Here is a 17,135-nt window from a genome sequence, read left to right on the forward strand (position 1 = left end):
TCAGAATATTTAGATAGTAATTTCAAAGTAACTGCGTCACAATTCGCTTTTTTTTATTATAGCTGGCAACCAAATTTGGAAACGCTTTCCTTCGTCAAGTTGACGACTTCCTCGAGCTAGTTATCCATCACGCGCTGATGGACGTAGGAAGATGTGCTCCAGTCTCCAACGCGTATAATGCTACGCTAGTCGCAGGATGCAACCGGGTTCTAGATCCATTCGTAAGCAATTGATCAACTTTCTTCTGTATATAATCATTCTTATAAATTGCAAAAATTACAATGTATCATACTTCTACTCGTAATCCACAGAATGGTTTCTGGGTGAGTGTGGGCTGGTGTCTAATTCTCTTCATCCCAACCATAGTACTTTGCGTGAAACTGAGCGCGCTGTACCAAAAATCGGATCCCTATCCAGGACCTCTAGTCGAAGCGTAAGTTTCTCTCATTCTATATCGTTCAAACCCAATTGATAGATTCAACGCTATTAAATGTTTCCAAAATATAATTAGATATCCGGTGCATGACGATTTTAAATTCCCAAACTGTCCTTTGTTGTGAGATCGGGATTATTTCATATCATTCGTTAAATCGAAAAGGAACAGAAGAAATTGCAGTTCGTTCAAAAATTTAGTTTAGGGATAACCAATTGGCTTGATTATTCCGAAGAAATATTAGGAAAATTAGAAACAACAATACATCCACTTGAAAACAATCGCTTCTATGATTTTCTTCGCTAATTTCTGGCCAGCAGATTCTGAGCACCCTCTATGTAGAAAGTGTTGACAGCCTTCTGTCTCAGTCTGGTAGTTAATCGAGCTTCCATATTATCCTCAGCATGCACATATTCGCGCTTGCGATATCTTTCTTATCGATATTTTCTACTCGGCATGAATCATCCTATCACTTTGTTTAGCGAGTCTCAAAATTGCATCGCCAATTCTCAAATCGATGAACGCGTTATTCCTTGTAAGCTCACCGCCTTTATTCTCAATTCTATCTCGGTGTGCCGTGAGCTATCAACTAATCGTTTTCTGATTTTTGTCGCGTTTATCGTACATGTCTTCTTTTCGCAAGAACGTATCACGAAAGAGGAGAATAATAATGTTTGGCTCGAAAACTCTGTCCTTCGTGAAAATTATTCGATCGTCCGATATCTTCAATATATTTCTAAATTTATTGTTCTATATTTTTCTGACTAATTACCTACATAAAAAAGTCTAGATTTACCTTGCAAATTAACTAAATACATAAATAGTTTGAAGTTTATGGATTCTTAGGCCGATAATTTCAATTTATACGTCGAAGAGCTAAGAATCGCTGTGATGTACTTAAGTGAGTCCATCTGCATTTATTATTATAAAAAATTATATATATTTTGTCGCACAGTGAAAACATATCGAGTAATTGTCAGACTAATGGGATAATATTTTCAAAATTTGAAATACATAACTAAGTACGAATTCTCAAAATCTTGACTTGCACCTTACATCACTATGATTTTCAGCCCGCGTACTTCCATGTTAATTTGTAAATTTATATAAGACGATCGAATTTTCTTCATTGTACCAATGCAGTAGTTCATATTAAATTAAAAGTAGCTGTCTAATGTGTGGAATGGTTGTTGGAATCTAACCGCTAACACGCTCCGTTCCAGTGAATATTTGTATGACGCGTACGCAGACAGGGATAACATACCCCTTACTCAGTAAGTATACAACAAGAACAGCCAAGTTGCTCGCATGTTGAATTATGTTGATCGTATAGCACGTGAATCCTTCATTAACGCTGTGAACACAATATATTTGTTCATTTCACGTTCCACTACTCTTCACGCCCCAACTTAAGATATTTCGCGATCAGAAAGACACAGTGTACCGGGGGAAATCGTGTAGTGATTTGATTGATTAGAACGATTTTACCCTTTGTCTGCATGATTAGTTCTAACACGACGAGCACTCTAGCTAACGTATTGTGGAATCAGAATTATTTCCTTGAAGAAACTAATTGTAGAGGGAAAAGGAAAATTTAGAACCTTTCTAAAAAACGGTTCTATATATATGTGATAAATATATATATTTCAAATGATCTTTCTACTCAATTACTATCTATTTAAAATTTTTTAAGGGTCATTATAATTATTAATTTAAACGTTGCTAATGTTAAAACGTTAGAACTGAAACTTGTAATACAATTTACTCAATTCGTTATTCCCTCTTGTGGATCCTTTTTCCAGAAAGTTTCTCAATTGTTAAAACAACAAAATTCTGTGATCTATACGCAGTATGACACTAAATGCAGATCCCACAATATCGTTTCAATTACATAGGTATAAAATCTTTAAAATATATAGTTAATCATCTGCTACTTGAACTTTGATACCTTCTCGACTTTCTTGTATCACATGTATTATATTACGTAATATGTAAACTGAACATGTTTGTGCATTTATAGGAAAATTAACAGATGTAGAAATACACAGATTACTTATGACATGCAAAAATACATATATAGAATATCCAGAGTAGGAATATATGAAATATTCAGAAAGATACAACATTCAAAGTGCATTAGATATTATAAATATACACATAAAACTTATCCAAAGGATATCAAAGGTATCCTCTGCTTAACTTCCATCTTTACAATTGCATTCACAAATGAAATTTGCATATAAGCATGTACATTATTAAGCATGTACAAACATTGAAGTATATACAATTTGCATATACATCTGCAGTCTACTAAACAAACATGTAAGTCAGTGATTCAACATTTTATCATCCCTAATATATTATGTGAATCAGTCAAGAAGGTGTTAAACATTTAATGTATCTTAATATACTAACGCTCTCGCGTTTTTCGGAGCTTTTAACTAGTCGTGTGAAAGATGGAATTTTTCTTTCTTACACACAAACACATACGCACACACACACGCGCATACATACATACACACAGGAACACATGTACGAGTTTAGTGGCGTGGCAGCTAGCCCTTTGTCTCGTGTACCAAAGCTACTTAGGAGATTAATGATACACGTAACACGCAGAAACAGCTTAGCAAAATAGTACACTCTCTAACTCGCATGACGAGTGCCCCGGAGACCCGTGATTTATTCTACTGAAACGTTCATTTTCCTTGCAGTGTTCACGACAAGAAATACGTGTCGCACAGCAGAGACCCTTACGCAAAGTACGAAAGCTACGATGGTCCAGCAGGTGGATACAGCGAACGAGAGAGAGTCCCGGAAGCGCATCAGAGCACGTCCCACTATCATCATTATTCCAGATACTCTGACGTAGCGCCGAAGTAAGTGTTGGAACAAGTCACTTCGGATCTGTCGGTCGTAAACTTCTTGAAGCGAGAGCATTATTCCTCCTTCGTGAGATAAAGCACCTCGAAAGAAATTATATTGAGAGATAGCTTGGCTGAATCATAGCGTCGTTTTGGGAACACACTGAATGTGTGATTTATTTCTTTATCGTATGAGGATCACAGCAGGAAAGCGTGATAAGTATATTTTTGTTGGTTTTTTAATTTTATCCGTTAAGTTCAACGACGCGAGTCTTCCAAAAATAAGCGATGAATTAGCAGAATTTCATGGAAGCCAAACACACGTTTATTAAGTCAAAAAATATTTCTGTCCATTTTCTGATTTTACCTGGTAGGTTCAAGCATGTAAAGCTTTTTAAAAATAGCTGGTAAATTGGCCGAATTCGTTAGAGTTCTTTAGAGAGACGCTGTGTTCCAAAACGAAGTTCAGTCTACGGCTTTATCAGGGAATATTTCGAAGACAGGCGCTTGTTTGAAAGAATAGTGCTGCCGCTTTAAGGTTCTCTTTTTCTATTCATTTCGGATCGTCATCTTGCATTATTTGAATGAAGATGGAATGGAAAAGAAAATAAAAGTCTGTTAGTGTTGTCCATATCTAGCGAAGCGAAGAATGCGTTCTTGGGGGTTGTCAGAAACCTCTAGGGGTTGTTTCTCGCGAGTATCGCGAGCTACCACGCTCTTGAACGATTCTGGATTCAATAGGTGTCTTTTTGTTTGAGATCGACGATTTTCTCCTTTCATTTCTCCGGTTCACTAGTTCATCTCTGGTTTATTTTACAGTTCCACCCCCACGTGGCGAAGCCACGAACATACCGCCCCCTCCAAAACAGAACCTCACAATAAAGTCTTTAGCATATCCGTAGAAACGCAGTAAGTCTTGCAAAACATCCAATTTGGACCGAGCAAAAATCTTAAACACAGCTTTCTGTGACACGTTACGCAATTTTCTTCTTATTTTACTTACAAACTTATTGTTCTCTCGGTTCCTGTATCTCGGCGCCTGATCTCTCACCATCACCGATCTTTCATTTATCTCTCTTTCTTTCGTTTCCTTTTTCTCGTTTCCCTACATCGGTGAGCAGGGTTCCCACTCATCGCGCGAAATTCTTTTTCTCACCTTTTTTGTTTTCACCGATTCTTCCGAACCGCTCGATTTAACTCGAGGATGGGATCAAGCTCTCTGTATAGAAACTCGCACGATACTTGTTCAGGTCAGTGGCGATATTTCAAATTTCAACAGTCCCAATGTAGTTGTTTGTAAGTACTTGTCGAGCCACGTACGACTCGAATTGTATATTCCCTATTTCTCTCCCTACTTGTAAATCGAAACGGACAAAGAAAACATTTTACCGATGTCCCGTCTCTTGTACTTTGTATGATAACCTAATCATAAATAAAGTATCTCGTCTTTTCCCGCATCGTATTTCTCTACCACCAACCATCGAAGATGTATGAATTGCATGATCTACCTTGTACAGTATTTATCATTGATGAATCGAACATCTTGAAAGGGTCAAGTAGCTTCATATGAATGTAAAAAATTGAGTATTTAGAATCACTTGGAATTATCCAGTTTAGAAATTATTAGAAGTATCTACTTGATTCATTCAATAACTCTGGTAAATTAAAATAAATGAATAAAATAAATTTTATTCATCCATTTATGTTGCTATAAATTTTACTTTTATCGAATAAAATATATCGTTCACTCTTGTTGAGTATTTGTAAAGGGTTCGAGCGTATCTTGTTAGATTCAGCGCGATCCGATCCATATCATAAATAATGATACTGTTATCGAAATGAAAAAAAAAAAGGAAAGAAGGACAGAAACCTATAAAAGTATCGTTGTGAGGTGCAGAATGTTGTTGACACCATGCAAGTTATTCTTGATCCCGTCCATACATCTCATGCAACCCCGTTGGTCACGCTTTTTTTCCCGGTTATTTCCAGGTGAGTGGGAACCTTGCGGGGGGGCAACTTCTCGCGTCTCTCGATACGCCTCTGCACGTAAGTCGCAAGACAGATTGTTATCAATTGTGTCTCCGTACTTCTCGTTTTCCTTAGTTCGTTCTTTTTGTTCAACTTGTTTGCGTCGCAAGCAAATAGCTTCGCTAGAGCTTTTGCAGGAATAAATAAAGAAAAAAAAAAAAGAAATTGTGTCAGGTTGTTGGTGATCGTGATGATTGAATAAAGTGACTCGCGTGGTATCAGTGTTATACCTACACCGCCATTGCCACAATCAGTCCAATCGTGTTCGATAAAACATACGTATACAAGGATTTTTAAACGAGCATGCGTAAAAGTATTATTACGAATTCGAGTCACTTTTCTTTTCTTTATTTCACAGGAGAATCACGGTATATAAAATTTACTTTGATTTCGCTTCAGCAGCTTCGTCATTCGTTTGTTCGCTAAGGCATACGTACGCTATGGCAAAAGATAACTCTCTTCGAGAATATCTTTTATTTTTCCTTTTTTTTTTTGTGCTCGTTATTCGACACGTTTGACGAAGAATAGAGAGTAAGCTACATTATTCAAATTTCTCCTGCGTGGTTTTACTGATCGAAGAGGTATTTTTTCAGAAATTGTGACTTCCCTAATGGTGGTCCTCCTGGATACCAACCAGCTGCTGCTGCCGCTCCTCCTCCGCTTAGCACGGAATACGAGCGACCGCCTCCCTATTATTATTATCCTGGGCCAGGGTGAGTTGTGCTGCAGTTTTTAGTACTTCAATATTCACAGACGTGCGTTTCAAATAATCCATACTAATTGGTACGCCATGAATGTTCATGCAGATTCATAATTTTCTGAACATGGCTAAAGAAATCAACTCTAGATAGAAATTTACAAACACGCACTTTACTTTGGATATATATGAAGGCCACAGGTAAAGAATATGATCAATCGCATTTCCTGTCTTCTATGAAAGCGCAATTTTAAAATTCAATATATGTTGTGAACCAATAAAAACTACCTTCCCTCTTGACTTTGGCATTATATGTATTTTTATCATCTTCCTAAACATTTAGAAAAATGAATCTATCATATTTTTCCTATGTGGTCTTCACATATTTTTACGTACTATGTATATTGCGTGCATGTTTTCTATACGCGTTTGAGTACTTCGAATCGCTGTATATCGTATTAGTCACTCGCATAATGACAGAAAGCAAAATTTATGATATACTCGATATTAAATTTATATTAAATCGACATCAATGTAAGAATGCTAAACCTTCTACTAAGAAAGTGTATAAAAGATGCTTTCCTAATGATTTTCAGGGACACAAATTAGGAAACAAGTGCCGTGGCATGCACAAAAGTAGCGCTGAGTAGCGTGGCTACCCACAGTCTCACCCGCAGTTACAAAAGGACACTCAAAAAGAAAGAGAAATCCGGATGCAAGCGAGACTATGTCTAATTTGTAGCGTTCCTGTTTGAGCGTGCCACGGACCGTGCGAACGGCGAAATCAATTAAAGACCAAGTTTGATACACAGACTGAGGTAGGCTAAATGGATCCTTCGGCGAGCCGCAAGTAGTGTGATCAATGTGTGCGATTCGTTTCGTTTAGTATTATTTTTTAGACATCGTGCGTATCACGAGAAAAACGTTACATTATATCCAATACTACTCTTTTTTTCTTTTTGCCGTCTGCAGTTTCTCTCTTTTTTGTTTTGATAGCGCTTGGACGTTTTTTTCCTACCTTCTTTCTCGTTTTCTTTTTTTATTTCATTACTCGCTTTATCTTTGTATTATTATTATTTTTTTCTTTTTTTTTATTACGAGACGAACTGTAATGAAGCGATGATTTTCATCGTATGTGCTGTGTTAATCGTTGGACAATCGATTTCTAACACGACTGATTATATATCGTTTACCACCGTTCTTTTTGTTTTTTTCTGCGATATTTCTTCCATCAAATGCCATCGTGACCAAGGTCTTTTCTACTATTATCATCGATCCGCCTTCGAGATTCGCGCGTGTTGTGTCACACGCCGAAATTAATCCTTAACTCTCGAAAGCGCATCGATTATTATACGTTTTATCGTTGCTTGAGAGGAATCCTGAAACTCTGCAAGGAAATTTTTCTGTGAAACCCTTAGTTCACCTCGGATGTTCAGTTCCTAATTATAAATACACAGGATTGAAATCATCGTCTGCATTAACCAGTATTAATATTAAAAAAAAAACGTTCATTATCGTGCCTCCCTTGTTGACCCACTGGCGTACGCTTCTCTTTCACTGAACAATCTCTCTTCGTTCAGAAATTAGCGAACGTGTATATAACATTCAGCCGCTTGTGTCTTATGAATTTTCACCGTCTTTTACGTGAACTGCCTACCAAGGAACAACAACTAAGTACACAGAATGACTATGATGACAAATGGCCCTGCGCCAACACGTGGATGAGCCGTCGTATAAAAAGGAACACGTGCGATCGATTCGAGCATGAGTCACTTATTTCTACGTTTATTATAATTAATCATATTATTATATAAAATTATGAAGATATCATAAGTTCGATTAACTAATTTCTCCAAAGCAAGCACAAGTTAGAGTATATTGCACGAGATATTACTGTACTCGACGACTTCCAAACTGTATTAGATCATTCGCAGCAAGGAGCGTACATGGAGATTCGTTCATGAAATTCTGTTCGACTCTGAACGACACACTGCCCACTTGAACGAGTCGCGTTCAACAAGAAAATTCACGTAGAACATCGAATCCTCGGGTTACATCGATCGCACACTTTCCTTGTAACGAAATATTCGCGAAGATTTCTCGCAATCTCGAGCACTTAACAACGCCATATTTAAATGCCAAACGACACTCTTTAAAACGTGGACCGTGGATATCGAACGTATACGCTGCTGGTTCGAATTCTACGGTCCACGTGTCCTCGATCTTGCTGGATCGTTCGTAGATATAAGAAAATCCCGGAACCAACTTCCTCTTGGTCACACGCCGGAACCGCTCGTTCCACGATGACGGAAGTTAGTTTCATTGCAAGATCACCGCTGCAAAATACTCTATGTACATGGTTCTTAAGTAGACGTTTTTTCTTACTATTAACTTTACCGTGTAATTTACCGATCTAAGCTCCTAGACATTTCCACGTCGCATAGAGAGGTTGTACGCGTGTTCATTCATGTGTCTACGCGACGACGAAATGTCTTGACGAACATATGCAACATCCGTACAGTACTTCGATCGTGAAGGATGAACCTTTCTTCGTGGAAGTTGTCACTCCCATTTTAGAGAAGCTCGTTCTTCTACTCTGTAAGTTAGAGGCTGCTTAGGGGACGGTGAAACCTCCCGCCAAATGAAAGTCTTTTTGAAAGCTCTGTAGTACGATTAGAATAATTAACTCTTTGCAGTTCAGTAATCTCTAGACTACAGATATTTATATGAGATATTCGAAGATATCCGGAATTTGGAATTTAAAAATGTTCGGAATGCATGTTCATAGTCTGTAGAGATACACAGAATATCGAAAGGCTTCCATTGCGACTAAAATTTCTTCCTCAGAACTCGTCAACGCGAAAACTGAGAACTACACGTGACGCCAGCGCGGCGTCATCAGTGGTCAACGTGTCGACACTTGTCACGTGAAACGAGCCTCTCTGCTCGTTTCTCCAATCGTATTCGCAAACTCAAGAAATCTGCGGTAAATATCTACAGTCTAGTGGTTACGTTTCATCTAGGAATATAAGTAAAGCGACAAATGCGACAAACATCTAGTTTTTAAAAACCGTGAATCAATGTACAAGCTCAATCTGTAAACGACTGCAAAGGGCTAAGCGGAAGTTAAGCGTTTGAAATTTCGAATTTAGATACTTTAGGAATTGAAATACCCATTGGTACAAGCTCATAAGAATAGAATAGAAGAGTCTGAGGTGAATTTGTACCAATCGGTGTGCGTAGGTCGATGATTTCGACGATAAGTTTCTAAGTGTTTCTCACCACTTTAGAATCCAATGAATTACTGTACCGCAAATGGGAGGCATCAGGATGTTGCATTATCCGTAGAGAACCTGTTTCACATAGTCGTTGCTATTGCGTGCAGCGAGTTTTAACGTTAACATTATACGGTAGATTACGCCGCCCATGCGACGGTCTTTGGTTCGGCCGTTAGCAGATTGCCAAAAAGAAAAAAAAAGAAGAAAAAGAAATATGAAAAAAACGCAAAAAAAAGAACAAAAGGATACTTTCCTCGTACGTTGTATGAAGGCGTGAGAAAGTGGGAGCACAAAATCTTAGAATCTTTTAAAGAAAATAAAAACAGCGTAGATAAGAGAAGAGAGAGTAAGTGAGAATCGCGTGAAAGGTAGATCCATACCTCTGTATGATTGTCGTATAAAAATAGGGAGAAAGAGGAACGAGAGAAGGAAGCTGGCGTGAGGAGAACACGATTTTTCCCGCTCTATCATTAACTGTATTAACATACACATTTAGCATAGTGGAAAGTAAGCTACGTTTTTAGCGTAATATCGACGGAAACACAGATATCATCGTTGTTGTATGTATGGGAAATTGAGGAACCGTGATGTCCTTTTCCTTCCTCCTTTTTTTTTTCATTGTCTAAGAATGTTAAAGAAACACGTAATAATCGATTGCTGTGTGTGGACACGCAAGACTATTTTATCCGGTTGACTATATTAACCATGTCTCGTAACGAAAAATAAACAGAGTCGCATGAAAACGAGCCCGGAGAACGAGTGCCGTGTATAGAGATTCGTGTCAATCGGTCGCGAATCATTGAAAATGATAAATTACGATTGTCGCGTGCCGTCGAAAGGCACCGCGGAAACCAATTTTTCTGGTGCTATTTTTATATGGGATACGTAGCGACGATTTCATGTCGGGCACTCCTTCTCTACATTTTTCTGAACGTGTCGTATAAAATATGACATGGGGACTTTGAACCGTTGTGAAGAAGGAACACTCTTTTTACCGCCTTCTAGAAACCACCGGACATAAGTTGAGAGTTTTCTATCATTCTCGCGGTCAGTTTACCTTTCGATAATCTACGTTCTCAGTTTTGTTGGATCGTGTCTGTTATTACAAAATTTCAGCAATATCTTAGGAATATTTAGAAATGTCTGCCTCTTATTCATAGTAGTCGAATTTATACGGTACAATATTTTTGTAGAAATTTATTCCAGAACAATATTTTTTAGAAATTTATTCCAGGCTAATATTTTTTAGAAATTTACCCCTAACATTTGGTACAGTTCTAGTAATAATAAAAATAATGTGTATATTTTCGATAGTAAGTTCGTATGCATTGCATTAATAACATAATCCTGTTGAATCACACACTGCTGCAAAATTGCAAATAGTGAATGGAAATCTTTAAATTTAATTCAAAGATTTAACAAAAGTTATCTCATTAATTTATAGATTTCTTACATGATTTTAAATGAATTTATGTCATTCAAATAGCAATATACGAGCTTTAAACTCATTAAACACTAGTGAATTATTGCCTTCTATACAACTAAAATTTATTACAGTTGATATAGACTAAAATAATTAATTTTCTATACTTTGATTTGTTTCAACATATCAAAATATATTAAAAAATTAATTATTTTAGCTTACGATTTCGATTTCGAGCATATATCGTCTGCAAGCCTAAATATTTCGATAGAAGAATAAAGATCGATTTAATAAATACGTAGTTCTCTAAGTAGTATGAGAATTTAAATGACAGATACGGCTTACACTTGAAGACGTAGATTATCATCAGGTGATATACGCGTTTGAAATGATTTATTATATAATTAAAGATATTTATACTTTGAAAAGGTATCGTTCAAGAGTTTCCTTGCATTTTCTTATCTGCTCAATATCTTCGAAACGCCCATAACGTTGAGACATGGGTGTTCTTTTTCGTTTCTTTTGCTGAACTTCAGCAGCCATTCCATCGGAATTGTTTCATAGAAAACCACGTAAGGAATCAAAGATATTGTTGGATTCTCCGTGACTCTCTAAAAAACGTATTCCGTTCCGAAGAATGTCGAATCTTTGATCGGAGATGTGCAAGTATGCGTATGTGGTGTATGCCATCAACTATGGTGTTTTTACGATTCACCGATTGTGTTTGTTAAAATTAATTATTATTATTATTATTACTATTACAATGATTATTATTATTATTATTATTATATTATAAAATGAGTGTATCACAGTTTAAATATATCTATTTTATATTAAATCATCAACACCGTGGACTCATTGAAAAGATACTCTGCACAAATATTTCAGGTATATAAAATACTTTTATCATAATTAAAGACCACAGGGGAAAGGCTTGATAAGCACAATTTTGTTGTAAAAATTTTTCTTCTTGATTTTTATTTAAAAGGATGTACCTTGATATAACATACTTAAAAAGAGAAAGAACGTATTCAGTACAAAGATGCAAATAGCCATCGAAGACGAAGCTATAAAGTTAAAAATGAATTTTTCTTCAGAACTGAGGTATCGATAGTCTTTTGGCAAATATTTTTCAAGAGAACCGCACAAACAAATTTACTAGAAAGGCAGTTTTGGTAATGTATAATAGATTGATAATTCTAAGATTGCTCTTGTGTGAAAAACAAAAATATAATTTACTGTATCTTTTGCCTGTGGTCTTGAATTAGCATATACATAGTTTACACAGGCATATTACAAGATGCATTAACATTCCATAGCTGTTCAACGTGTTTCAGATAAGGCTTAACGTTTCAGGCTTAACGATAACGATCAGTCACTGTCCACTCGATTCCTATCATCAACAATTAATTCTGTTATCTTTACCCCATTTACGCATCACTCGAATGATCTGTTCCACTTGTGAGTTCGAGGTATTCTTCAAAACCTGTACGACCTCAGGTAAGAGCTCTCTAAAAATGACATTAAAAAGGAATTATGTATTTGCAAAATAACGAGATGCTTTTTTATGGAAAAAAAATGATTCTTCAAAGTAAGAGCGCTCACTTTGGTTGCCTTTCAGCTACAATATATTGAAAAGTGCCGCAACAAGCACCACGTTTCCCTTCCCAATTTTCTGGACTTGGATCCATTCGTTCCAACATGTCGAACGCTTTTGCCGCATACCAAAATTCACCGACTTTGTAACAATCATTCGCGATCAATTGAAGCAAATTAAACGACTCCGTCGTCGTGTCCATTTTTAGATACAAGTCCCAGGCTAACTGAGGTTTCTTGTTCATTATGTCTAAATCAGAATAAGAAAGAATAATATAGAAATAATCGACTCGATTTTCATTGAGGAATTAAAGAAGGATTAAACAATTAAAGCAGACTTTTTGTTATAAATGAGACATCAAGAGCAAAAGTGTAAATGACTAATCTTTCCTAAATATGAACTTCTCCTGTTAGTCTGACTTAAGAATTTGCACTAGTCATACAAAACGAAGCCAGTCGTTGCACTAAGTATTTTGTACTCGTGTCTAATTTAGGTAATGAATTACTTAATTTGTCAAATATCGAAGTTCACTTTTGCTATCAATACCTCAAGTACGATATAATTTGCCTTCACCAAAGTGGAATTATTATCTATGCCTTGAGTACGACTCGATATTACGTACAAGGCAAGATATTAAGATTAAACATTATTTCTCGATCACTCACAGCAGTGCGCCAATAGGCTGATATAAATGTAATCATTCTTGTATTTCTCATTTCTTATGTTTAAAAACGCCTCTTCCGCCTCTTTGAAATAACCCGCCGCGGCCTGTGCCTGAGCGTAATTGAAGTTGAAGTTGTCTTCGTTGGAGAAGTAAGTTTTTATCGAATTCAAATACACCAGGACTTCCTCGAACTGACGATAGAGGAAGAAACAGGAGGCCATGCATTGTCTGCCAGGTATGGTATCGCATTCTGACGCCGAAGAGCCCACTAATTGAAAGTATTGTTGCGCCGTCTTTACGTTATCGCGCTAAAAACAATTTTCATAATTAGCTCACATAGTTTGCATTTTAGTTGCCGCAGAAACTTACGGAATTCGTTTCCTGACCCATTACCGCGTTGACTATCCCTTTCAAGATGTACTCCTGTGGGACAGCTGGTTCAAGATCTTTGATTAATTCGAACGCTTCTTGCACGTTGTCTTGTCTCAAGTAATAAATTACCAGATTCAGTCTGGCTTCCGGTATAACGTCCACTAAATTCGGCAAAATTTGCAACGCACCTTCTCCGCCCTTAAATACCTAAGATAAATTAATTCTTTTACGTATGTATTAATTATAAATTTATTTTACTCGAATCCATAAAGATGTCCACGATTTGGAAAAATTCTGTGATGTTACGTACGATTGTATTGTGATGTATAAAATGGTTCGAATATTTTCTAACGTTACGTACGACTGTGTTGTGACGTATGAGATCGTGACTGAAGCTGAGAGAGTTGGACATCTTATCTATCAGCTGCTTCATCTCATTTTGCGCGGCGTTACCATTGTACAGGCGGAAATGATTGCAGGCTTTTAAGTTTATGGCGATCGCACTATCAGGATACTTTTGTAGATAAACCTGAAGAACTTCTTGCGCCACATCATAGTAATCCAATTTGTAGTAGCACAAGGCAACGTATACATTTAACGCGAAGTAATCTCTGTAAAAGGAACATGGTCGAGTAAAGCTTTCGAAGATAAATCGTGTAGAATTGTCTTCGGTTAGAAAGAATTATTCATATTATGGGAATAATAGGAAAAGGATGGAGGAAGTGGGTACCTGGAACTTCTTAACTCTCTGATCAAATGCACATCGGAACTTTTATCGCCTAGATTTTCGTTAATGCTACATATACTCGAATCGTCGCTATCAAAGTCCCTAAAGATAATTTTAATTTGAAATATCGATATTCCAATTACTTATCAAATAGAATAAAGACAGTTGGATAACAACCTGTTCTCCAGTAGGATCTTTTTATAAACATCGATAGCCTCTTGATAATGAGCCCGTAAGTAATGAATAGAAGCCAAACTAAGTTGATCTTCGATCATATCCTCCAACATATGATGGTATTCCATCAATTTAGCTTCATTCCCCATCTTGTGCGCTAAGTGAAACAACAATCTGTTCTTCAATTTACTGTGTGGAGCATCTTCGAGAATTTGTTGAGACTCAGGGTACATGCCAAGGTAGAAATAACAACATGCTAAGTTCGTCGACGTATCCGCCGGTGCTTGATCTTTCCTTTTTAAATTCTCGTAAATTTTTGATGCACGTTTGTAGTCTCCTAAGTGAAAAGCGCAGTAGCCCATCCATAATTCGGAATTTACAGTAGTTTCTGAGGCATTGTTGAACTCCAAAAGTGTCAAAGCGCCGGTGTAATCGCGCTTCTCCAAAAATTCCTCTAATTTTGGTGTTCTTTTGTCTGATGCGGACTTTCTCACTCCTTCGGAAGCAGCTGGCTTCGCTCTTGATAGTATCTGTTACGAGTATTCAGTGTGAAAAAAGTTAAAATACTTTCGTTGTAGGAAAATTTATAGAGTGAATAAAATATAAATAGTGTAAAGGGTTGAATGTGTATATGAAAGTGATTTTTAAAACACTGACGAATAATATATTTTAAAAAGAAAAAAGAAAATACGATGCACGATGCAATGTTTACCATTTTTAGTCACCGTTGCTAATAGATACGGAAATTTATTGATTACCATATGGTTGTAAAAGCGAATACAGACGCTTAGTTTAGATATAAATCTCTTTTTTGCACAAAAAACTAATTTACTAGATAAAATGAAATTTTTATGTTACAAAAATTGTAATTGCGTAATTTAAAAATTTGAAACTAAAATTTTTAATTCTTTTACCTACAGGTGTCAGTTCAGTGGCGATAGAATTCCCGAACTTTTACTTAACAGTTAATGGTTCCTTTATTTTTAGAAATGTATTCACACAAAAACAGATAAATTTTGCAACTCAAAATGTTTGCATTATCGTCAAACTTAAATGCATGATTACTAAAAAATAAATATTTTATATCTATGAGATGTATAAACGAAATAGAAAAACTTTTGATCTTTAGTGTGTATGAATTTGAATGGACTGCATTTTAGACAAGAAAAATTGGTAGTTGAAAAAATTCTCGTTTGACTGGAACCACGTCAAATTGATAGAAAACAAAAATTGTCAGAACGCGACCGACTGTCGTGGAGGTTACATCGCCGGTGGTGTTTGCGTATTTCTTTTCGTAATGTTGGAAGGTGTCAAACATGTTTTATTAGTGCTTTCTGGTAAAGGTGGTGTTGGAAAATCAACAATCAGCACACAATTGGCACTTGCGCTCAAAGAGTCGGGTTTTCGAGTAAGTTTGAAAAATTTTTTGAATTGTAGGTTAGATTGCTTACATATCAAAAATTTTATAGGTTGGTTTGTTAGACGTTGATCTCTGCGGACCTAGTGTGCCTTATCTGTTGAATTTGGAAGGCAGAGATGTTCATCAATCATCCGATGGGTATTAAATATAATTACCATTTATTATTATAAAAATTGGAAAATTTTTTGTAAATTTTTTAAAAAGATTGTTACGTATTTTCTTCGTGTTTGAATATATTTTTCACAAAATATTATTATCTACTTATGTTATTGTTATTTTATTACATAGATGGATACCAGTATTTGCAGATAAAGAGCAAAAACTGGCTGTCATGTCGATAGGATTTTTATTAAAAAATCAAGATGAGAGTATTGTTTGGAGAGGTCCAAAAAAAACTGGAATGATTAAACAATTTTTGACTGATGTTGTTTGGCAAGATATTGATTATTTAATTATTGATACACCACCAGGAACTTCGGATGAACATATTACAGTGATGGAAAACTTAAGGTAAGATTTCTTACTTACTTAAGTATTAGTGAGATAGTTAAATACTTAAATGTTATGTGTCATATTAATTGTGAAAAGAATTTCAAAAATATTCCATAGATTTGTAATACTCCTGTCATGTGCTTTTGGACTCTCACATGTGACTATGATTAATCATCATGTGACATTCAAATGAAGTGTATTTCTTGTTAGATAAGCATTAGTCATGAGATTGATAAGCTTATACACACACTCTGTTTGAATGCATGTTAATGAGGATATAACATATAATGATGTATCAGAATGAGAATTAATTATATTCTGCTTTTTGTGCTTTCAGAAATGTGAAATGCGATGGTGCACTGATAGTAACCACCCCACAAGCAGTTGCAGTAGATGATGTTTTACGAGAAATAACATTTTGTAGGAAAACTGGAATCCATATATTTGGGATTATTGAAAATATGAGTGGCTTTGTCTGTCCATCATGTTCAGTTAGTATAAACTATTGTCATACATTATAAAAGCAAGTTTTTTATTTCAATTTACAAGGAATGCTAATTCTAGGAATGTACAAATATATTTTCCGCGGGTGGAGGAATAGCTCTTTCAAAAATGGTGAATGTTCCATTCTTAGCAAAAGTGCCTATAGATCCACAAGTTGGGAAATTAGCAGCAACTGGCCAAAGTGTTCTGGTAACATTACCTGATAGCCAGGTAGCGCAAGTATTCCGAAAACTAGTCGAAGAACTTACTCAGAGCAAGGAGGCATGAAAAATTTGATCTCGTATGCACGGCATTCCCAGTGAAATACAGTACTTGCTCCTGATGACAAAATTAAGTTTGGCCCTCTGCAAACTATCGCATTTTTTATTTCCTATTAAGACTAAATAAGGTAAATTGATTTGAAGACAAGAACACTTAAGTTTTGATCAAAAATATAATTTCATGACATTATAATAGATATACGAA

At 36.0% G+C, this 17,135-nt stretch overlaps 3 protein-coding genes across 11 annotated transcripts in view; 2 read left to right on the plus strand and 1 right to left on the minus strand.

Moving 5' to 3' along the window:
• The window catches only part of LOC117208434 (prominin-like protein), a 65,821-nt gene extending 59,171 nt beyond the window's left edge, over positions 1-6,650 (plus strand). For 3 of the 9 annotated variants that reach the window (XM_033449626.1, XM_033449627.1, XM_033449631.1), the window contains 7 exons: positions 63-221; positions 312-433; positions 1,657-1,707; positions 3,145-3,309; positions 4,114-4,203; positions 5,916-6,035; positions 6,616-6,650. In XM_033449626.1, coding sequence (XP_033305517.1) covers positions 63-221; positions 312-433; positions 1,657-1,707; positions 3,145-3,309; positions 4,114-4,203; positions 5,916-6,035; positions 6,616-6,628 — 720 coding nt within the window. In that variant the 3' untranslated portion in view covers positions 6,629-6,650. Of the gene's footprint in view, positions 1-62; positions 222-311; positions 434-1,656; positions 1,708-3,144; positions 3,314-4,113; positions 4,204-5,283; positions 5,341-5,915; positions 6,036-6,615 lie in introns of those variants that run through there. The other 6 variants (XM_033449643.1, XM_033449653.1, XR_004487702.1 and 3 more) reach the window with 5 other exon arrangements.
• Positions 6,651-11,526: 4,876 nt separating this feature from the next.
• On the minus strand, positions 11,527-15,015 carry LOC117207337 (intraflagellar transport protein 56). The gene is made up of 7 exons (XM_033447444.1): positions 14,980-15,015; positions 14,258-14,784; positions 13,715-13,964; positions 13,351-13,560; positions 12,983-13,289; positions 12,326-12,566; positions 11,527-12,231 (listed from the first exon to the last, which is right to left on the minus strand). The coding sequence occupies exons 1-7, from the start codon at positions 15,013-15,015 to the stop codon at positions 12,120-12,122; spliced, it is 1,683 nt and encodes a 560-aa protein (XP_033303335.1). The 3' UTR covers positions 11,527-12,119.
• LOC117208495 (cytosolic Fe-S cluster assembly factor NUBP2 homolog) lies at positions 13,464-17,000 on the plus strand. Its single transcript, XM_033449694.1, has 6 exons — positions 13,464-13,583; positions 15,415-15,662; positions 15,724-15,812; positions 15,963-16,184; positions 16,504-16,657; positions 16,731-17,000. The coding sequence occupies exons 2-6, from the start codon at positions 15,552-15,554 to the stop codon at positions 16,935-16,937; spliced, it is 783 nt and encodes a 260-aa protein (XP_033305585.1). The 5' UTR covers positions 13,464-13,583; positions 15,415-15,551; the 3' UTR covers positions 16,938-17,000.
• The last annotated feature ends 135 nt before the right edge of the window (positions 17,001-17,135 follow it).

This window comes from Bombus bifarius, unplaced genomic scaffold (genome assembly GCF_011952205.1).
Source record: "Bombus bifarius isolate JDL3187 unplaced genomic scaffold, Bbif_JDL3187 scf7180000007966, whole genome shotgun sequence".
Taxonomy (NCBI): domain Eukaryota; kingdom Metazoa; phylum Arthropoda; class Insecta; order Hymenoptera; family Apidae; genus Bombus; species Bombus bifarius.

Excerpts from the sequence above, each read along its gene's own strand:
- LOC117207337 (XM_033447444.1), bottom strand. The coding sequence starts at position 15,015 with ATGGTAATCAATAAATTTCCGTATCTATTAGCAACG. Across the intron at positions 13,965-14,257 it reads AAGATCCTACTGGAGAACAG|AGATTACTTCGCGTTAAATG; the intron begins GTTGTTATCCAA and ends TTCCTTTTACAG. Across the intron at positions 12,232-12,325 it reads GTAGCTGAAAGGCAACCAAA|AGAGCTCTTACCTGAGGTCG; the intron begins GTGAGCGCTCTT and ends TGTCATTTTTAG.
- LOC117208495 (XM_033449694.1), top strand. The coding sequence starts at position 15,552 with ATGTTGGAAGGTGTCAAACATGTTTTATTAGTGCTTTCTGGTAAAGGT. Across the intron at positions 15,663-15,723 it reads TCAAAGAGTCGGGTTTTCGA|GTTGGTTTGTTAGACGTTGA; the intron begins GTAAGTTTGAAA and ends AAAATTTTATAG. Across the intron at positions 15,813-15,962 it reads GTTCATCAATCATCCGATGG|ATGGATACCAGTATTTGCAG; the intron begins GTATTAAATATA and ends TTTATTACATAG.